The sequence below is a fragment of the Opisthocomus hoazin genome, chromosome 11 (assembly GCF_030867145.1).
Source record: "Opisthocomus hoazin isolate bOpiHoa1 chromosome 11, bOpiHoa1.hap1, whole genome shotgun sequence".
In the NCBI taxonomy this organism is placed as follows: Eukaryota; Metazoa; Chordata; class Aves; order Opisthocomiformes; family Opisthocomidae; genus Opisthocomus; species Opisthocomus hoazin.
This window is the reverse complement of record NC_134424.1, coordinates 18,601,175-18,622,851: the sequence shown is the minus strand read 5'-3', so window position 1 is coordinate 18,622,851 and position 21,677 is coordinate 18,601,175. Positions and strand designations below refer to the sequence as shown.

General features: G+C 60.1%; 1 protein-coding gene across 3 annotated transcripts in view; it reads left to right on the top strand.

The window, feature by feature from the left end:
• Positions 1 to 21,677, top strand: part of CACNA2D2 (calcium voltage-gated channel auxiliary subunit alpha2delta 2) — a 223,486-nt gene that overhangs the window by 180,851 nt on the left and 20,958 nt on the right. For all 3 annotated transcript variants that reach the window (XR_012765226.1, XM_075432528.1, XM_075432527.1), the window contains exons 5-8: positions 8,873 to 8,917; positions 15,501 to 15,639; positions 19,406 to 19,537; positions 19,615 to 19,672. Coding sequence is in view for 2 of the 3 variants with exons in the window: in XM_075432528.1 (XP_075288643.1) it covers positions 8,873 to 8,917; positions 15,501 to 15,639; positions 19,406 to 19,537; positions 19,615 to 19,672 (374 nt within the window). In the remaining variant the exon portion in view is untranslated. The remainder of the gene's footprint in view (positions 1 to 8,872; positions 8,918 to 15,500; positions 15,640 to 19,405; positions 19,538 to 19,614; positions 19,673 to 21,677) is intronic.

Below are 21,677 nucleotides of genomic sequence, written 5' to 3'. Positions count from 1 at the left end.
TCCCATGGGCTCTTGTCTCCATCCCTGGTGCTGGCCAGTGTGTCCTCCAGGTTCAGGAACACCAGGGCAGCTCATCCCTGAGCAGCACCCGCAGCTTGGCCGTGGGCAATCAGGGGACGTCATGGTGGCCCCACGTACCCTGCGCTGGGCTGGCACCCGGGGGGGATACCCTGTGGCCGGGGCACAAGCAGGAGCTGGAGCAAGATCCCTGCATTTTGCAGCAGTCCTCGGTGCTTCTGCTGATCCCCTGGGCCGCAGGGATGGGCAGCTGCCGCGCTGCGAGGGCTCCTGGCTGCAGGGCCTCTCCGCAGCCCCAAAGAGCTCCCTCTCCATCCAGACCCGGCTGCCTTCCACTGGGAGGGCCATGCCCGTCGCGATGCAGCACAGGCCAGAAAAGGCTGTCACGCTGGGGAGCTCTGGGCTCATTTCGCCATTCACGACACAAACCTTTCAGAAATCCACTTTTGGAGAAAAAATATTTTTAATAGCACTGTTTGCAACCACTTAATCAAGGTAATTAGGAGCGAGTCACCCAGAAACAATGTGCGGCGATGCATCACCGCAGCTTTATCAGGACAGCCCAGACCTGGCTGGGACACTTGATGGACTGGCCTGGCTCCGCGCACAGCACCTGGGGCACGGGGCGTTTGCTCCCCCGAGGCAGGCAGCCCTGCCGGCATCAGCCCTGCCGGCATCAGCCCTGCCGGCATCAGCCCTGCCGGCATCAGCCGTGCTTGCCGGGCAGAGCAGAGCGGTGGGGGGGCTGCGTACATGGCTTTTGCTGCCAGCGTTGAACCTCCTTGTGCTGTTCTTTGACGGTAAAATGGCGGGGCACGGTCGGACCTGCCGTGCCAGCACCAGTGACGCCGGCTCTACCGCTGCCCCAGCTTGCTGCGGGTCCTGGCACGGGCAGCAGGCAGGGAAGGCGGCAGTGCCGCGTCCCCAGCTCCTGCTCTCCTCCCTTCCCACCGAGCGGCTGGTTCCCTCCGGCCGCAGCTCTCCCCTCCTCTCCCGGCGTGTCGCGCCCTAACCTCGCGCCGGATGACAGATTGCGGCGAGCGCGGTTATTTTTGTGTTTCCATCCGAAGGCGCGCCGGCAGATGCTGAGTGTTTGCGCTGCATTAGTGCTAATGGCAGCCCCATTAAACCTCACTGCAGATGGGTTGCTATGGAAGTCCAGGGGAAATGAAACAGGAGCAGGAGCCTGAGCGGCTGGGAGGCTGCTGCCAAGCAATCGCTCACGACCCTTCTCCAGGGGGAAAGTTTCTTTTTTCCCCCCTTTTTTTTGCCTTTCCCAGCCACACACCGACCGTGCGGGCCTTCCTAAAGGGACTGAGTTCAGCCTCCCACCTTGGGGTACTTTGCAAAGTGCTTCCCCCTTCCCAAAACGCTCCCCTCGCAGCATGTTGCGTTTTTTGCTGCCATCCTTTGTATCCATGCTTGCTGACAAGCTGCCATGCTGCCCTTCGGGCGTCCCAGCCGGCTCCGTGTTCTTCCAGCTCCTCTCCACCCACATGCTCCGCTTTTGTCCTGGGTTTTCCTTCGGTTCTTTTCCAGACCTTCAGCGGGGGCTCTGGTGTCCCACACGCCCATGGCGAGCGGCAGCAGGGGCCGTGCTGACCCTGTCGAAGGCGCAGGTCTGCGCCGCCAGCCACGAGATGCATCCCAGGGCATCGTCATCACTGCGTGTCGGTCTGCTGGGGCGGCCGGAGCTGTTTGTCCCTTTAAGGGATGCTCCGACGCTGTGGAGAGCCATCCCCGCATTTATGTGTGCTTGGCAGGATCATATAAATTGCCTTTAAAAGTTGACTTCTTTATAAGCCATTTTCTGCTTCATAAAATGTTTATTACTGTTGTTTTTCTCCCAGTTCTTCTTCCTTGCAGCATTTTCCATAGCTACACAGGGAAGCTCCCCTCTTCCTCCGCCTGCTGCCCCCTTGCCTCCCACCTCTCCCCGCCTCTCGGGTGCTGGAAAGCGGCCTGTGAAGGGTCAGAGACCAGCAGGCCCTTTCTCCTTGGAAAAAAAAATCCCAGCTATACACTGAGCTGCGGATGGAAGAGCTGCTGGGGACAGGGTTGGAGTGCTGGGCACAGCACGTGTGGTTTTGGGATGCGGTGGGGTGCGTGGAGGCAGCAGGGGGAGCACAGGCAGCCCCACGCCGCTGCCCCCATCCATAACCCCACCTGCAAACATGCAAGCAAATAACAAAGCCCAGATAATTTCAAGCTCCATTAAAAATGAAACTCCGGGGATAACAGGATTGCTGTTTGCCGATCGGGGAAGGACAGGAGGAATAACAGAGATTTCGCTCCCAGCCACCCGAGAAAGGTGAGGGATAAAGCCGGGGGACGTGGCGGCACGGCTGGCCGCCCATCCGCGGCCGTGCAGCCCTGGATGCGGCGTCCCTCCGGGCACGAGCGGCTGCTCCATCCGGCGTTGCCACGGTGTGCCCGGCGCGTGTCTGCGGTGGGAGCGGCGGCCGAGCCATGCCGCGCGTGGGCACCGGCGGCTGTTCCTGTGGGTTTGCCGTGGCGATGCAGGCAGGGCTTTGTGTTCAAAGCGGCGTTAGAAGGGTGAACGCCAGCTCCTTATCCCCCTTTCATTTTTCTCCTCCTTTAATTACAGATCCTACTTATCGGCCGAGAACAGAAAGATTGTTGCCGTAACCTTGCACTTGCCCTTGCAGAAGGTTTACCTAAAAAGTTAGAAAATAAAATCAAATACTCTAATTTGCAGTCATCTTGCCATTTCAAACCCAGTTTTCATTACAGCACAGAAAGTGCATTGAAGCTGTGTTTATAACCCCCTTTTAGATAACAAATCACATTTTCTTTTGGCTGGCGAGTGTGTAGAATTGATATTTTTTTTTTCAGTTTAATGGGTTTGTGTGTTCAGGAATGATCTCCATCAACTGAGAGTCTTTATTGTGTTTGATATAATGTCAGCTTTCATTACGCTCGGAGAATTACTGTGTTAAAGCACCAACCTTGCTGTAGAGCCGTTCTGGCCAAAAAGCAGAACAAGAAAATCATTCACAAAACCCCTGTGTTGGAGCCATTCCCTCCTAAAAGCTCAAGGGGGGCTCGAAGGGGCTCCCCTCACCCCCGGCTCTGCAAGACAGCCGGGCCACCTGTGGTGGTCCCATGGGTGCCATGGTTTGGTGCAGGGGCTGCTGGCTTTCCTCCCGGTGCTTCCATCCCACCCATTCCGCCCCGTCCCATCCCATCCCATCCCATCCCTGGCAGAGCAGGGGGTCCCCAGCGCCCACCGGCTCTGCACGGGTGCCGGCATCCCCGCAGTGCCCGGTTGCAGCGGAGGGAAAGGCGGACGCGTCTCGTTCAAGGCAGCCTCGAAAGAGTGGGAGCGGACGGGAGATGCCGTGTAAAGAATAGTCAGCGAGGCGTGATCAGATAAAACATCTTCTTGGGGAGATGAAAAAACTGTTGACGGGTCACTTAAATATTTCCCCAGCTCTGTCAGAGAGGCAGAGGGAGGAAATTGCTTTTTAAAAAGAAGATGCCAAGGCAGATTGTGATGACTGTTTCCACCTGTCCTGGGTAATGCTCATGGTCTCTTCTGCTGGATGGGATGCGAGGGGACTCTCATGGCCAGGGCTGCAGGAGAGGCCTGGTCACCACCAGACCGGTCCTGGGTCCATCCGACAGCCCGTGGTAGCTGGGGCTGACCATTTAGTATTTTCCCACGGACTGGGGGAGGATTGGTTGTGATGCGTGTGGACAACGACAGCTCTTGCCCAGGGGAAATAAAGGGTTTGGCCCCTTACCAGCCACAGGCAGTGCTTGTCACGCTGCCCAGAGCCAGCTGTGGCTGTGACTGCAGGTGGGAATGTCACCCAGGAATTCATCCGGTCCCTTTGGGAGCCCGTTCCTGGCTGTGGCCCTCACACCACCCTGTGGCAGCTGTTGCAGAAACACTTTCTTTGCCTTGTTACATAGCTGAGAAGGCCGCTGTGCTGGTGGCAGGGCTGGGAGACCTTGGGGTCTCTCACTCACCCAGCTGAGACCTCCAGCCCCAGCCGACAGCTGGAGCAAACTAGCCGGCACGGACCTGTCCCCAGGCACAGCCATCAGCCGGTCCCATCCTGTGCCTCCCGACGCGGGCGATGCTGCGGTGGGAGCGCGCTGTGTCCCCCTGCTCGTCCCCTGCTGCCACCCAGCCTTAGCACAGACACTGGGCTGCGGGTGCTGCAGGCATGGTGGGAGCTGCGGGCGGTGTGCTGCAGGCTATCTCCCATACGGAAGGTGCCACTACGAGCAAAATCTGTCGCTATTTCTGTGTGCTGAATGGTTTGGGGACACGAAGAACGCCCTAAATATTCACTGGCCATTGTAAGTGCTGATGGCAGAGGGCTCATGAGCAGAGCCGACGGTGCTGCCGCTGGCTCCTGCTTGCTCTCCCCACTGAATTGCCCATGGGTCTAACCAGGCGCAGATCCCGGTCACCTGGCTTGTCCCCGCGTCGGCACGCTGTGGGCTGGGATGCTGGCCCTGCCACCGGCCCCATCCGGCGGCTGGGGGACAGGAAGGTGCTAGCTTGGGATCCAGCTTGGCTTCCCCACCACCCTCCGAGCTCCTCCTAACTGCCTGGAAGGCAAACCGCCGCAGGATTTGGCGCTTCCAGAGCCAATTAAAACTTGAAAGACATTTCCTGACCGCAGGGATCACCAATGCTGCTCGTAGAAATGAAACCTGCAGCTGGAGGGCTGAGATGGACCAAAATCAATGCAGTGCAGCGAGAGCTACCTGCAAAATCTCCCTGAGGAGCCGCAGCATCCCCGGGGCGTGCGATCAGCAGGGGTGACCCTTACAGCATGGTGGCGAGTGACCCTGCGAAGGACAACAGATCTGCAGGAGAAGGATTAGCCAGCTCAGGTGATCTTATAGAAAAGCTGTAGGGGGGGAGCGAGCCTACGTGCGTGACATGGTTTGATTGGCAATAGGACGAGAGGAAACGGCCTCACATTGCGTCAGGGGGGGTTTATATTGGATATCAGGAAAAATTGCTTGCTGAAAGAGTGGCCAGGCATTGGCACAGGCTGCCCAGGGAAGTGGTGGAGTCCCCATCCCTGGAGGGGTTCAAAAAACGTGTGGCTGTGGCACTTTGGGATGTGGTTTAGCAGGCATGGTGGTGTTGGGGTGACGGTTGGACTTGATGGTCATAGAGGTCTTTTCCAACCTTAATGATTCTATGATTCTATGATTGCCACCTCGTTAGACGGCTGACTGGGAGGCTTGGGCCAGCACCTCTCCGTCCTGACATCACTCAGCTGCAGCGAGACAGCAGAGCACTGACCTTTCTAATGTTATTTTTAGTTGCTGCAGTTGTTTTAGGCGAAAAAAGACCTGTGTGAATGCTGTGGTGGGGAGGAGTGCCCCTCACCACCGACCCGAGGCACCCTGTGCCCCTCCATGTCATGGGCTTTGGCTAAAACCTGGCCTGCCGGCGCGTGGCCAGGGAGCACCCGTGCCAAAGCAGGGTCCCGCCTCGAGCCGCTGGCAAGGCTCCAGCTCACAGCAATCCAGAAGCTCACAGCCTGGTGTCGTTAAATGGCTTTTTGCTTGGTGTTTTGGTGTAAAATCAGCAAAGGAATGGAGCGCGGGGCTGGTAGGGAGGGCTCGAGGGGGATGAGCAGGACCTAGGGGTCTCCAGGGAGGCTCCGGCACGTGGCACCCCGGGAGCCCCATCCTTGGGGTCCCACCTGCATCAAGCCCTGGCTGGGGGCTGCCCGGTGGCACCACCAGGGTTTGGTGCAGGCGCGGTGGTTGCTCTGTGGCTTTGCCGGAGAAGCCTGGGCGATCGCTTCGGCAGCGCTTGGAGATAATGCTGCGACTGCGCTTAGCTCACAGGGGCGTTTCCCCTTAACGTGCTCTGAGGATTCAGGAGTCTGAAATAACCCCGTGCTCCTCCGATCGCGACGCGGCGCTTGCAGTGCCGTTACGCAGATGCCGTTTGGCAATTACGGCGCGAGAAAATGGGCAGCGGTTGACACATCATCGCCGAGCAGCTACCCGGCGTCTGCCTCCGTTCAGCGCGAACCGGCGAGTGCTTTTTGCAGGCTCATTTGCAAGAGATGGGGGCAATGTTTTTGCCCTCAAATCCCTCGACATCTTCACCCCCTTGTTTTCTTTATTGGTGTTTATTCTGAAAGGCTCTAGAAATATCGGTGCTATTTACACAGACCGAGTGCTGGGTTTGACGTGGACTGGAGGAGGGGGAAGAGATGATTACGTGAAGAAGGCAAACATAGTTTAAAAAACAAATATTAGGGAGAGGAAATTGTTGAGCCCCCTGTTGCCTCGCAGCAGACCCCTGGCATCTCCCTGGCGGGTCTGAGGGCTCTGTCCGTCCTTCCTGGAATAAATTCCCACCAGCTCAACTGGCTTCTGGATGCCAGGGATGCGAATGCCCTGCCAGCTCCCTCGCAGCCCATGAACCCCCCCAGCATTGGCGGGGTCGTGGCAAGGAGAGCGGAGCCTGGCGTCGGGGCATGTCCTGGAGCCGGGGCCACGGTGACGCCGACTGTCCCACACGTGCCATCTGACGCATGCAAACCTCCGCGGTGCCGGGAGGGGAGCCGGGACCTCGCCCGGCTGCTCCTGCGGTTGTCAGGGCTTGAGAAGTGCACCCAAGGGCTCTGTGATCCCTAGGGAAACCAGTGGGAGAGCCGTCCTTCCAGGAGGTCTGCTCCCCATGCCGTGCCGTGGGAGCGCTGGAGCGGTGAGAGCAGGATCAGGGGACCAGCTCTCCTCCCCGAGCATCACCTCGTGCCCTCTCACCCACGACGGGAGCGGGGCCACCACATGTCAGAGGGGATTCGAGCTTTTCAGAGGAGCCGATGGAAGATAAAATGAATAACAAAGCACCTTCTGGATGGCTGTTGTTAGTCACACTCACTTCTGATTAAAGATCATTAAACATGAAATTAGCTCATTTGTGTTACGGGTCTCCCGGGGGTTCCTTTAATTAGTAAGTGCAGATGGCCACGGACCCAGCGCCGGCGAGGGGCAGGGGCGTGCGCAGGGCCAGGAGCGGCACAGGGAGGGCATCTGAAGAGAAATTAATTTTTTTTTTCCCTCTTCTTGTTGTTGTAAACCCCTCAGCATTTCACAACAAATCACAGATAATTAATAAGTACATTCCCTTAATGACTAGGCTTTTTAATAGCAGAAATTGGAAGATGCTGCGTCGATTTTTTTTCATTTCCCCCTCTCCGTGCTGCCTTGTCACCGCGGTTCAGGTTGGAGGCCCCGTGGCAGGGACCGGCCCCTCTGCCCGGGAGGATGCTGAAACCGCCCTTCGCAATCCCCATCCCGGGGGGACATCGGCCGCGCAGCCACCGGTGCCCCCGAGAGAGCCGCAGCCCCGCGCCAGGGCCTTTCCCAGCTCTCGGGGCTCCTCTGTCTCAGCAGCCTGGGGAAGCGGCAGCGAGCGGCTCCAGGGAGCGGGTCTGTGGCCAGAGGATCACGCTGGCGGCGGCGCAGTGGCTGCCAGCTCCCGGAGGGGCCGCGGCGCTGGAGCGGGAGGTGACAGCTGCCTGGCGAGCTGCTCGGACCTGCCAGTCCCCTTCCCCAGCACGAGCCCGTGGCCGGGCTGGGCTGGGTGTCACAGTGTCACCAGCCCTGGCACGAGCCCGTGGCCGGGCTGGGCTGGGTGTCACAGTGTCACCAGCCCTGGCACGAGCCCGTGGCTGGGCTGGGCTGGGTGTCACAGTGTCACCAGCCCTGGCACGAGCCCGTGGCCGGGCTGGGCTGGGTGTCACAGTGTCACCAGCCCTGGCACGAGCCCGTGGCCGGGCTGGGCTGGGTGTCACAGTGTCACCAGCCCTGGCACGAGCCCGTGGCCGGGCTGGGCTGGGTGTCACAGTGTCACCAGCCCTGGCACAAGCCCATGGCAGGGCTGGGTGCCGCAGGGGCAGCAGCCAAAGCAGGAGCAGGGAGGATGGGGATGCAGTCAGCGCTGTTAAGGCGTTGGTTGGTTTCCTGTTCTGGGCCCAGACCGCTTTCCTTGTTAAATAACAACAGCAATAATCATCCCGAAGCGCCGCCTGTGCGTGCGGGGAGGAAGGCTGGTCCGCGCGGCGGCTGCTGACGGCTGATTGAGTGGCAGACATGTTAGCACCGCGGCGGCTGCCGGTGTGCCTGCATCGCGCTGGTGTCCCGGCACGCAGAGAAGAGTCTCCGAGTGCCCTTTAATTACCCCTTCTGATGGCACACGAAACGCTGTTGTGACAGCATTGCTGCTCGCCGAATTGCCTCCTTAGGAATTTGATCAGCTGCCTCGCATCCTGACGCGCGGGGAAGAGGAATCCGAGCAGACCTTTCTGCCTAAGCAGGCTCTCAGTACCCCAGATTAACGACGTGCGTTTCTCCGCGGAAGGAAGGACGCTCTGCTCCGTGTTTCTGCCGCACGGGGATGGGAGCTCTGCCGGCTGCGGGGCCGCTGCCTTGCTGCCCGTGCCCGGCTGTCCTGCGGCTCCCGATGCTCCCGAAGCATCCCGGGCATGGGGACACGGTGGCAGCGCGGAGGCCACGGTCACACCGGTGGCACCGTCGTGGGGCTGTTTGGCTGTGGCGGAGGCTGTGCGTGGCCCTGCGCTGCTGCGGCTCAGCAGCAGCCATGAGCAGCGGGAAGCGTGGCAGGCGATGGCCGGTCCTCGGAGGGTGGATGAGGGGGATGTGGGGTCCCCACCATGTCCCAGGGACAGCATGAGGTGGGCAGGGTTCGGTGTCCAGTGATGTGGTGGCTGCTAGCAGCGTGACGGAGGTGTCAAGGGGACGAGTAAGGGGGAAGGACCCGTCTGCCGTCCCTGTCCCTGCCTGGCACTAACTCTGCTCTCCCTTTTCTCTGCAGGAGGAGGACATCGAGTACTATGACTCCAAGGCTGACACCGAATACGTGAGTACCGTCCCCGCTGCACCGCTGGCACATTCACCACCCCAGCCCGGCGCTGAGCCCCTTGCCAGGGCTGTCCCGGCACCGTACCAGGGAGGCATGGCACAGCATTCGCTACAGCCAGCATAACACGACTCTGCGGTGGGCAGCGAGTGCCCGGTGTGCAGCCTTGTCCTCCCGAGCCGAGCCCTGGTGGCATCTGGCTGCCGGCACCGGGCCTGGCAGCAGGCGGGTGGGCAGGTTGCTCCACTGCCTGCAAAAGTTTCTAAAATTAAATCTGGCGTCTGAAATTCAAATGAAGAGCAAACCTTTAATTAGAGACTGAATTTAATTCTCTGCCCACCTCCCAGCACAGCCGTCCTGTGATTTCTGGCAATCAGTGCTTTAAATACAGACCCAACAGCTCTGCTCTCCCGGTGCTCCCAAGGGGGCTGGCATTTGCCGGCTCCTCTGCGCGGTGACAGTGACAGCACTCAGGTGCCGCGTTGTGCCGCCGGCGCAGGGCGCTCCACCGGCAATGGCTGCTGGCCCGAGGCACCTCGCTTTGCTGGCAGGTGACGGGCCACCCGGCTCCTGCGTTGTGCCATGCCACGGGATCCTTCCAAAATAGGGGCTCGCCGGGTCGGTGATGCTCTCAGCGCGGGGCTGCTGGGGAGTGGGCGTCTTGTGGTGTCCTCGGAGCTGGCCAGGAGCCCTGAGCAGAGCGGGGTGGGGGCTTGGGGACAGCCCCAGCCAGCACCGGTGATCCTTCGTAGCAAGCCAACCCCCTGTGCCAGTGTCCCCAGACGGTGACAGCAGGAGGTCTCCGTGGCAGGGGAAGCCAGAGCCACAGAGAGGTGGGACGGAGAGGTCGGGCAGGTGCTGTGACCAAAGAGGAGGGTGCTCGCTCACCCAAGCCGGTCTCCTTGCTCAGGGTCCTGCTCGTTTGGAGTGGGGGATGTCTCCTATCCCTCCCCGCCTGGGGGAAGCTGCCAAGGGAGGAAGGGGAGGATCCTGCTCTCCGTGGCCGCTCCAGAGAGGATGGAGCTAATGGGCTTATAATGCATTAAAGCAGCTTTTGGATAGAAGCAGAGCATAAACTGGCTGGTAGTCGAGGCATCTGGGCAGAGCTTTTGCCATTACTGCCACAGGGCAGGGGACAAGGGAGCTGGTCGTCCCCATGCCCGGTGTTACCCTGACCAGTCCTGGCTGCCCATACCCAGTCGGTGTCGGCAGCGGTGAGTCGAGCTGGCAGCTCCCAGCTGTTAGCGCTGGGGTTAGCCGTTTCTGCGAGCGAGGTGAGCATCCTGGTTACATGAGGCAGGGTTAGGAGATAGGAGACATCTCAACCTCGGCGCTGTGCCCGCCGAGCCCTCCCGGCGCGTGGGGCCCCGGGGAGAACCCGCACACTGCGGTGTGGCACAGCGTCCCTGGGGACCACGGGGCTCGGCTCCCCGGTCCCCAGCCCTTGCCGAGGGAGGTGGCGTGTCGTCAGGGAGGAACAGCCTTGCAAAGCCATCGTCGGCCACATCGACTTTGGTCCTCCTCTGGGGAAAAATCAAGCAAAATTGGGGGTGTCATATTGCCAGGGTTTGTGGGTTCGACAGGGAGGGCGCTTCCCTATCAATGCCGTTGCTGTTTCCTGGTGAAATCCCAGCAAATTTAATTCCAGCAAAAATAATGGAGAGAAAAGAAGGTGATGATGAAATAAAAAAGGAGGGAAATGATACCAGAAGGTCTGAATGGAGCTAAATAGTGCTCTTTCCATCTTTTCTTTATTTAGCTTCAATTTTTATATTTAAATTGAGCAGGATCTAGCTGAAATGGAGTTAGTTCTGGTGGACAATGCCTATTCAACGTCACTGGGGCTTATTCACAAGCCTTACGCCGGCTTTAACTGTGGCGAGAAAGAAATGAGCTGCCTATTCATTTTGCTTGCACCTCAGCTCCACTATCTTCCAAAACAGATTTTGGATTTCCAGGTGGCTTTTTACAAACGGGAACATCAGAAAATTTTCCTGGGGGTCTCCAAGGCTCTCAAGATGTTTGCAGAAGCAAAATTTTCACCTTTCCCCGCTAGCAAGGGCTATGGGGTTTATCCGTGGAGACGCTCTCCGTTGGGTGTCACAGGCAGAACAATGCAGAAATAAAGTGATTTTCTATCTTTAGTATTGCCTTTACGGCAGGGGATGATGCTTAAGTCACAGCTAAGGCCAAAATCCCCTGGGATGTACCGTTCTCCGGTGGAGAGCAGCGCAGCTCCGTGAAGGTGTCCTCACCCCAAGGTCAGCCCCCCCGACACCCAGCCGCCTGCTCGAGGTGCCGGGGGAGGGCTGAGGGCCAGGGGGGGTGGTGGGAGGCTCCGTGCCAGCCTCAGCACCCACCGGTGCTGGCCGTGGGCAGGGGCTGCCCGCTCGCTGCTCACCCCGCTCAGGAGACGCGGCGAGGAGAGAGAGGAGCAGAAAAAAAAGCCCCTAAATGTCAGCAGCAGATAAAGGGTGTTGGAAAATTTAATCTTCCAACTTTCTCAACTAATGTGACATTTGGATTTCCTCCCGATAAGCTATCAGCCCCAGAAGTTTCTTTCTTTTGCCTTTTTTCTTTTTTTTTTCTTTCCTCCTTCTCTCCTCTGGCTGGTAATTTAACAATAAATGGTCTAGAAAGATCTCTAAACAGTACCTTTGGCAAAGATTAAAAAAAAGCGAAGGGGGATAGGGGAGCAGGCTGGCAGGAAAGGCTGATTGTTATTTATAACCTGGGCTGCTATAAAAGCAGGAACGTGGCTGGAGAACACACCATCTCCCTCCCTGGCATTAAAATCGCTGCATTTCAGGAAAAGCTGAGATTTTTAAGAAGGAGAAAAGCCCTTTTGCTTGAGCTTGGAGTTTCTCAGCCATGTTCCGGGGGCTGGCATTTATATTAATTCTTCGTAGTAATCACGGCGTGTTGATAGGAATGTTTTGCTGGCTTTTCTGGACTTGACGTGAACGGGAGCCCCTGGGAAATCTGGAAGGGTGTGTTGGGATCTCGGTGCGACGTATTCCCGGTCGGGCGTGTGAGGGGCAGGACGTGGGATGCAGGGGTGCTGTCGGGGTGCTGTGTCTCACAGGGGCTCAGCTGGTGCCGGGGTACTGGGAGGAGCACTGCAGGGGAAGGCTGCGGCTACCCGGCTTGTCCGGAGCCGCGAAACCCCCGCCGGCATGCCGGAGCGGCCGGATCAGCGCGGCGTTTGTCATCGGTGCTGCCATTTAAGCAGTCATCATTAGCTGTGATGGCTCGTTCCCATGGTGATGAGCGATGCACGGGGTGTCTACATCCGCGGGAGCTGCCTGGCCGAGGCATCGCTGCTGCGCCGGGTCGCATCCCCAGCTCCATCCACGGCTCCAAACCACGGCGCTGGTGGGGACCCCCTGGCAGTCCTTGTGCCCGGGGCAGCGGGGCTCCCCTCAGCCAGCGCCCGTCTGGACGTGACGGAGGGCGGGTTCTTGCCGAGAGTGTAGCAGCCTCCAGTAAGGCTGCTGGGTGATGCCACTGGTGCTCACTGGGTGTAGCGGCGTCTCCGTCATTTTGGGAGACTCAGGAGAAAGTGTTGTGACTGGCAACCCAGCTGCTAAAGCTCTGAAGATGGCAAAAGCTCTCGGTGCGTGATGACTTCTTGTTGAAGCAATAAATACGTATAATATTGATATATTGCCATGGAGTCGATTTCTAATGGTGTGTAGCAAATAATATATTCAAACTGTGGCGTCTATTTATGTGACGTTGTGCATATTGTAACAGATCAGTCATAAAATAGATGCTTTGAAGTTCTTTTGAAATGTAATGATGAGAAATGCTGCGAAATCTGGCTGGGGGCCTGCTGAGATGCTCGCAGTTAAACTGGTGTAAATCCAGGAGAACTTGAATCATCTTCTCCTTTGCTCTAATATAAATTTAATGCAGAATTTCTTCCTCTGCCCTTACTAAGCTGGCTCCTTGTAGCCCCAGCCTAGCACCGAGATGCTCCCATCGCTGCCTGGGCTGGTGAAGGCTTTTGCCTGCCTTCATCTGCGTGGAAATGACCCCATTTCAGGGTCCAAATTCAGCCTGACTTCAACAGAAATAACTTGGCTGAGGTCAGGAGATTTATGGATAAGGGATAAACGTAGCTCGGATAACATCAGCTCTTTCCACGGGCCTGTTTGTCGTACAGGTGTCAGTGATGCATGAAGTGTCCTGCGCACAGAGAGCTGTGTGTTTGTCCCGGAGATCTGCACATGTGCCTCTGCAGCTGCGTGAGTGAGAGCAGCCAGACAGCGCCGAACCTGGCAGCATACAAATTAGCCCCTCAGGGGTGGGTGAGATACCGGAATAACGATAAACAGAGGAGCAGTAGTTAGATACAATAGTTCCAGCTCCGGCGAAGTGGGGAATAACCAAGCCAGCGTGGGGGGAATGAGGAGGATTGGATTTTGCCGGCAGTGGATGGGCTGGACCTGGGCAGGGTGCCCCGATGATTTGAGATGGGGAGGGATGGGGAGGTGTCACCAGCACTTTGCTGGGCTCGGAAAAAAGCGGTTTTAGTGTCAAAGCAGAGGTTTTGGTGCTGCAGGTGCCCTTGGGGCCACGGCTGTATCCCATCCAAAACCTGTTTTCAGCAGGCACCTCTAAATCGCCGTCTGGTGCTTGGAGAGATTGGCAGGGACAAACTACGGTGCGGGCAACTGCATTCCCCCAGGGACCTGAGCCCCACGTTAATGGCATGCTTGGGGCCAGATCCGCTCTCCAGCTAGCTCACAGCCCAGCACACAGCTGGAGTGCTGGCTCTGCTGGGGTGTCGCAGCTTTGCAGGGGGTCTGGCAGTCAGTTTTGTGCCTTTTCTCCAGATTTACGTGAAACTGAGAGCGTAATCTGGATTTTGATCTTGGCAACGTGGCTCAGGGGTGGTGGGGACAGTCCCTGCCAGCCTCCCGCTTGGCTACTGCAGCTGTAATTGAGTTCAGCATCTTTCTGGACAGCCGGAGCCCTCGCGCCGGGATCAGCTCGGCAGCGTGTTTACACTCGCAATCCATCGGCTGGAATTAAAGCCTAAACCTCGCACATCAATCCTGTTATTCTCCCAAACTGTGGCGAATGGGTTGGCCACCCCTCGCAATGTCAGGGGAATGTCACCGCCTCGGTGGCCGGCTGGCGCTGGCGCAGGGGAGGTGGCATCTCTCGGCAGCGTCTGCGAAGGGGAAACGAGGAGGCCAGGATGGGTGTTAAACAAGCTGCTTAGTTTATTTCTCAAACACATCAGTTTCCTTTAAATATATGGCTTTTCCCATGAGAAATTCAGATCTTTTGTCCCCCGGGTTTTGTTGAGAGGAGCCTGGCAAGTGGGAGAGCTGCTCGTGCTGGGTGTTGAGGAGAGCGGGGTGGGACCGTCCCCTACCCCTTGTCCCCCTGGTGCTGGGGTGCTTTGCCGTGGGGCGTCCCTCCGGGCAGCCGTCCCCTGCGTAGCTCCATGCGAGCCCTGCCCGGAGCTGCTCGCGCTTCCAGTCACGTCCGCGGTCGTTGCGGCGGGGCTGATCTCTGCCACCGCAATCAGACGGCCTTACGGGGGCTCCGAGATAGGGACTTCACCCGGCGGCAGGCACGAAGGGAGAGGCACCGAGCTGCTTCTCCAGCAGAATTCGCTCCCTCAACGGGCCCGTGGGAAGGTGGCCGGAGCCGTCCTGCATCCCAGCTCGGGCTCAGCACGTCCCTGCCCCTGTGTTGCCTGTCCCTGCCCACGGACGGAGCCGGCAGCTCTGCACTGTGCCCCTCTTCAGCGGGGTTGTGCCTCTGGGGACACAAAGGGAAACGCTGCAGCATCCTCCTCCTCCTCCTCCCCGCCCTGAGCGTCTCCCGGCCCCTGGGCTGGCAGCAGGGACGCAGCAGCCTGGAGCCAGCAGCTTCTCCTGGGTGTCTGCTCCCGCGGGGATGGCAGAGGCCATTTCCCCAGCTCTGCAGCGAGGCCACTCACTTTCTGCCACGTCCCCGCGTGGTCCTGCGCCTCGGCTCTGCCCCTGTTCCCCTGCCTGCAGCCACCCGGCTGTCCTGCCTGCACCCGCTCGGCCCTGCCCTGCCTGGCCAGAGGGGTTTTGCCGCTGGTGCCGTACTGGCAGCAGGGCCCTGGGAAGGGAGAGGAGGGCTGGGAAGGCGAGGGAGCGCGTTCCAGCACCGGCAGTGGGGAATTCACCGTCTCTCCACCATAATTAAATATTGTTTGCATTGCTTATTGACAGAGTGCTAAGCTGCACTCCGTTTTAATTTGTTCTTTGATAGTTGCCTTTTGCTGCTAATTGATTTTCAAGGCTTTTTTTCTTGGTTTGGGTTTTTCTTTTGTCTGATTGAATACCTGCCGTGCTACCAAAGCTGGAAAGGCAAGGATAACTGGGGCTCACCTTCATGCCCACCCGCTCCTGGCACCCAGCTCCTCTGTGCCACCAGTGCTGGCACGGGCTGCGGGCTAAACCCAGCACGAGAGCTGGCATTGCCGGTCTCCACGGAGGGGACATTCGGTAACGGGCTTTGGGCGGCAGCATTCCTGGTGTGTCTGGGGCTGGCACCCCCAGTGATCGCATGTGCTCTGCTCCTTCCCCAGGACGATCCTGACGGAGAAGAGATCGAGAGGGAGAAGTCCAACTCCTTGAAGCTGGAGTTCACTGATGATGCTAACTTCAAGACCAAGGTTAACTATTCGTACGCTGCCGTGCAGATCCCCACGGACATCTACAAAGGCTGTGAGTGCCCCTCCTCACCTGCTCCGCTCCGCTCCACACTGCCAGGCTGGGCTCAGCCTCCACCTCTCCTGCTCGGGGTGCCGCAGCCCTGGGGACCGTCACCCCAGGGTGCCCTGGCTGGGTCCTGGTGTTTGGCCAGGCTGGCACCCAGCCGAGTGGGCACCAGGCAGAGGCAGAGTCACTGTGTCAGGACAGAGGTGACAATGTGTCCCTCCCCAGGGACTCTCAAAAGCTCAGCACAGGTGAAAGAGGCACGTTGTGGGCACGAGGTGATTAGGAAGGGAAGGAGAGCGAAGGAGAAATGGGAATTATGGCTCAGGGTGAAGCTCAGCTGTGCCCACATGGCTGTGATCCTCCCTGAGAAGAGCTCAGCAAAGCTCGAGGAGGTTCAAGGTGGGAGCCAGAGATGGTCAGAGGGACGCAGCAGCTCTGCGCAGGAGCAGTTACAGAGACGGCATCTCCCTGCTCATAGAGGGGTGGGGCTGGGCGGTGGGAGAGGGCGAGGCGAGGATGCTTCCTCACGCGCTGCGGGCTGCTTGGGCCTGGGGTCATGGAAAGGGAGGAAGAGCAGCTGGAATGCTGCCGGGAGCGTGCTGGGGTGTCAGCCCCGTGGCCGTGGCTGTGCCCCTGCGGCTGCCAAGGGCACGGGCTGCTCCAGAGAGGGGCCTGGGTCGGTGGGCCAGCCTGGGAGTGGGCAGGGAGGCACGGACGGGTGGACGGGTGGACGGACGGGTGGGACAGGACATGCAATGACAGCTTTCAGTCCCCACCGGTCAGTGACACGGTCCCTGAGCTTCCAGAGCTCTCTCCTGCCTGGCCCTGCCGCGGTGGCACATGGTGACAGTAGGTCTCCATTTCCCTCTAGTGGCTGCTCGGCACCGGGCTGGGGACCGCTCCCGGCTGCAGCCTCCAGCACCCATCCTGCGCCCAGCCCCGACCCTGCTGCTGGGGAGACCCCTCGTCTCCCCACACTGCCGAGGGCACCGCCATCCCCGCGCCCCTGGGCTGGGTGGCACTGGCCGAGGGCTCTCGGGTGGTCATGGCGGTGACGGGGCTGAGCTCACCTCCCGCCCCGAGCGGTGCTCTCCCGGTACACGGGCTTGTTACCGGCACAGCTGTGCTCGGAGCCGCATCGGTGCGACGACTTCACCGCGGCAGCAGCAGTAGATTAGAAATTTGCAATTAGTTTTATTACCCAGCTAGCGCAGGCAGCTAATGAAGCACATCATGCGAACGGGGGGCGGGTGAGCGGGGTGGGCTGCATGGGATGAAATATTCATTATTCCTCACCCCTGCTCACGGCCGACACCGCGGCTAATGCCCTGCCACAGCCACATAAATCACCTCACTCGGCCGTGGGACCAGAGCAAAGTGGAGATTAACGTGCTCCAGGGACTCACGAGGGTGCTGGAGAGGGGATGGGGCGGTGGAGGTCCCGGGTGGGGAAAGGGGCCGCAGCCACGGGCACAGCGGTGCGTGGGCACAGGGATCAGACTGTCCCTGGCCACACCAGGGTGATCTGAAAAGCCAGGGTGCAGGGCAGGGTTCTGAGCTGCTGCACCCCTGGGAGCAGGTTTGGGGTGCAGGCGCGGGGCTGCCTGCGTGCCCCCTCCTGCTGGGGACACCAGCAAGCGTGGCCGGTCCCTGCAGAGCCGCGGGCAGGGAATATCTCCCCGGTGGGACGCGGCGGAGAGGCGCTATCGCTGCCTGGCACGCTAATTAAACCGCTGCGGAGACGCCCTCCGCCGTCACCCCTCGCTACACACACAAATTACATCCTATATGTGCTTTATTTACTGTGCCATTTTTAATTAAATCTGCAATCGTTTGCTGGCGGGGCTGGTCTCACCCTGATGGGGAGAGGGACGAGATGGGGACAGGGACAGGGGTGTCACCGGGGGGACTGGCAGCTCTGGCCTCAGCCGAGGGGGATGGGAGCCATCCCAGCCATGGGCACAACCTCCCATCCGCATGGAGAGAGAGCAGGGGCCGTGTCTGTGCGCAGGGAGGGTGCAGGGGCTGCATTCAGGTGCAGGGAGGATGTAGGGGCCGTGTTCGCCTGCAGGGACGGTGCAGGGACGGCGGTGATGTGCAGGGATGGTTGTAGGGGCTTCATTCGCGTGCAGGGGTGGTGTAGGGGCTGTGTATGTCCACAGGGAGGGCATGGCAGCAGCTTTCATGCACAGGGATGCTGTGTTTGTAGGGATCGTGTAGGGGCTGTGTTGGTTCACAGGGATGATCTGGGATCTACCTTCATGCACAGGGAGGATACAGGGGCTCCACTCGTGCTCAGGGAGGGTATAGGGGCTGTGTTTGTGTGCAGGGAGGGTATAGGAGCTGCGTTTGGCACAAGCCTGGTGTGGCTGAGGGGCCGTGAGGGGGGCTGGGGGTGCAGGCTCTGCTGAGGCTGTTGGGGAAGTGTCAGACCCAGCATGGTGCCCAGGGCTGCTCCTGGCAGGCAGGAGCCTGGCAGCCTGCTCACGGCCCCTTCTTCTGGGAAAAACCGCGTCCTGCGACAGAGCCAAACAAGAAATCATCCTGAGTGCCCAGATAACAGTGCTCTGTGCGGGCACGGCGCTGAGGAGTGGCTGGAGAGAGATGGATGGAGTACATCGCGGCTTGAAGGCACAGCTGCCTGAGGGAAGGAGAAGTCTTCTCCAGCGGTGGTGCTGGGATGGAGAGTTCCAGGATTCCTCAGTGAAACCTGCCCACGTCCCACCAGCACCTCGGGTCTGTGGCAAAGGCTTGAACGGGTGATGATGGTGTTTTGAGGAGGGACAAGTGTGGGAGGAAGCCTTAGGAGAGCTAAATATACTCCTCAAACGCGGGCCAGCTCTCCTGCAGCTCCGAACTGGTTGTTCTGCCCAATGCCAAGGAGCAGGGCTGCTCCTGGGAGCTCTTGCACCCCAAAAATGCATGGAGGGTCCCCCAGCAGCAAGCAGCGCCTGGCTTCGGGGGTGCTGCTGGCTGCCCGCTCCTGCCCACAGCGGCACGGCCTGCTCCTCCACGCACGGGCTGATGGGGGATGCTGGGGGGGTCCCCATGCCTGCCCAGGGCTTGGGACATCCGCAGTGCTTGGGGTGCCCGAAGGACCCTGTGAATGCTGAGAGGTCCCACTGCCCCGGAGGCAGCATCTCGGCCGGCCGGCCCCGTATCTGCCTCGTCACACCGGCCCCGACACGCTTTGCCAGCCCCCCTTGATTAATCACAGGCTGGGGCTGCTGGCAGCTTATCTTTGCTTTAATAGCTGAATAATTTAACACCGCCGTTTGCCAGCATCTTAATTGCTTTTGCGTCAGGTGCGGAGGCCGGCGGGAATGCAGAGCGGGGCCGGGGAGGCTCTGCGCGGCCCCGCAGGGACACGACCCCTCGTTTCCCACTGGTGGCTGTCCCCGGGGAGCGGGGCTGGCACGGTGGCCGGAGGAGCAGGGCGTTTTGCTGGGGGGATGGTCAGGCGGCTGTCCTGGCGGTGGCTGTCCCTCCCCCAGGGCCAGGGGAAGGGGATGGTTAGCACTGGGGGGAGCCTTGGAGGGTGGCTCCGGTCTCTGGGGACGAGGGATAGCAGGCGAACGCTGGGGTGCGGTGGGTGCAAGGGGGCCATGGGAGCCCCTGTGGGCTCCTCCATGGGAAGGGGCAGAGGGGACACACTGCCTCTCCCTCTCTGCCGTCGCCATGGGGACAGCGTGGTCCCCGTCACCCCCCCAGCCCATCCCAGGCTGTGCGGCTCCCCTCACCCACCCGCCACCCCCGGCTCTGTCTCCCGCAGCCACCGTCATCCTCAACGAGCTGAACTGGACGCAGGCGCTGGAGGACGTCTTCATCGAGAACCGGAAGGAGGACCCCTCCCTGCTCTGGCAGGTGTTCGGCAGTGCCACCGGCGTCACCCGCTACTACCCCGGTGCGTGGGTGTCCCGCTGCCCCGTCCCCCACCGCGGGATGGCCCTGCCTCGCTCACCATCTGCCTTCCCCCCGCAGCCACCCCGTGGAGAGCCCCCAATAAGATCGACCTCTACGACGTGCGCAGGCGGCCCTGGTAAGGGGGTGCCAAGTGGGGAGGGGGGTCCCTTTGCTGGCGGTTCCCGGCCGGGAGGAGCCAGCTGCCTCCTCTTTTTGTTTCACACATGGTTGGCATTGGCAAACAGACACCATAGCACGGGTGGGGGCATCCGAGCCACGGCTCTCGGCTCCCGCTCCCCTCCCCTTTTCCGTGGAAGGCAGAGCGGGATGGAGAGATAAATCCTTGGATACAGAAGAAGTATGGAGAGCTGCCCCTCACCCTGCTCCCGCCTGCAGCCGCGGCTGCCAGCGCACAGTCCCAGCCACCATTCCCGTCCGAATGGGAAAACAACCGGCTCTCGGAACCCGTGAGCCGGGGGACGAGACAGCAGCGGGCGGGCAGCGGCCGGCTGTGGTTAAGCGATAGCTGCCAGCAGCCATTCAGCCGCACACCGGGTGAGGCGGGATTGAATCGCTTCCCCTTAGCCCAGGCAGAGGTGCCGGCTTGGCAGCACTGACTGCCACACTGCCCATGGGGCTGGATGCTAATTATCACACTGCCCACGGGGTCGGGGAGCTGCCGCCCCGTCCTGCCCGTGGTTGCTGCCTACAAGTGCAGGCATGGAGAGGAAAGCGTGCGCAGGTCTCTGGCATGGGCCCGGCCAGCCCTGTGTCTCAGGGGAGCACCCTGCGCCCGTCCCCTGCCCGTGCCGGGAGCTGCCCCCTCTCCTTGTCAGAAAATTAATGGCCCTGCTGCCATGGTTAATTGGCTCTGATTGCTCCACATTAATTATTAACTGTTCTCCGCCGAGGTGCCTGTGCGGGCTCTTGGCAGAGGGGGGGCAGGCAGGCTGTTCTGGGGGACCGGCTCGCCCAGCTCCCTGCCCACTGGCCAGGCTGGCCACCTGCTTGCCCTCCCTGCCATGGAGGAGCAGCGGCATCCTTCATGCTGGGGGACAGCACATCCCCAGGGACACCCCTCTGGGGCTGGCGAAGGCAGCTGTTAGCCACAGCCTGCTCCCGCCCAGCCCGGGGTGCTCAGCGGAGAATGGTACAGGGGCGGCTGGAGATGGGTGCGCTGGCACAACCCAGTATGGGCAGCTCTTGGTTAGGCTCTGTGGCACGCCGGCAGCCCAGCCCTGGCAGCAGGGCAGGCACCGAGCCCCCCAGTCTGTGGGAAGCCTGAGGGCAGCTGCCTGCCCATCCTGCACCCCTGCATGAGGGGAGGGTGTTGGGGGGCCGCGGCACACGCCCCGGGAGGACCCCACGCACCAGCATCCTGCCCAGGTAATCACTTGTAATCAGGGAACATCAGGACCTGGGATTAGCAATCGCAGCCTGCCCCTAACCCAGTCCTCCCCAGTAATGGTGAGTAATTGATACTAATAACACACTAATTAATTCACGTCAGGCCTGATTCTGATCAAGCCCATAATGAGACTCCCTTGGACCTCAGCCGTGGCAGGATCCACGTAATGGGACGGGGAGGCTGGGCTGTGCATGGCCGTGGCCGGGATGGGTGCTGAGCACCGCGCCGCACCCTCCCATGCAGGGCTGGGAGCAGGACCGGGTGCTTCGAGGGGTGAGCAAGGGTTCCCTAATTGTTTGCAGGAGGGAGGATTTACACAGTGATATTATTTTTCCTCCTCGTAGCTAAAAATAACCTAATCAGCCTGGCCTTTGAAGCTACCAGGGGGGTAAATAGCATCTTAATATGGATGTGTGTGTCAGCATAATCAGCGCGCAGAAAAGGGCCTGCGATGATGGAAGAGTTTAGCATTTAGAGCTCATTAGGCTGATACGGTACCGAGCGGCGGGTCGCTGGCGGTCTGCCATGCCGCGCCGTGCCGCATCCTCGCCTCCGCTCACCCGCCGCCGCTGCCGCCTGTCCCTGCTCCTCACCGCGGGGTCACCGCAGCTGTGGGCGCGTGGGCGCTCTCAGCACGGCTCCCCGGCCACCCGGGCCCTGGCAGAGCTTTGCTCCTGGGCTGCACCCAGCAGGGTCAGGGTCCCCCCCAAAATGAGTTGACCCCGCTGAGCCT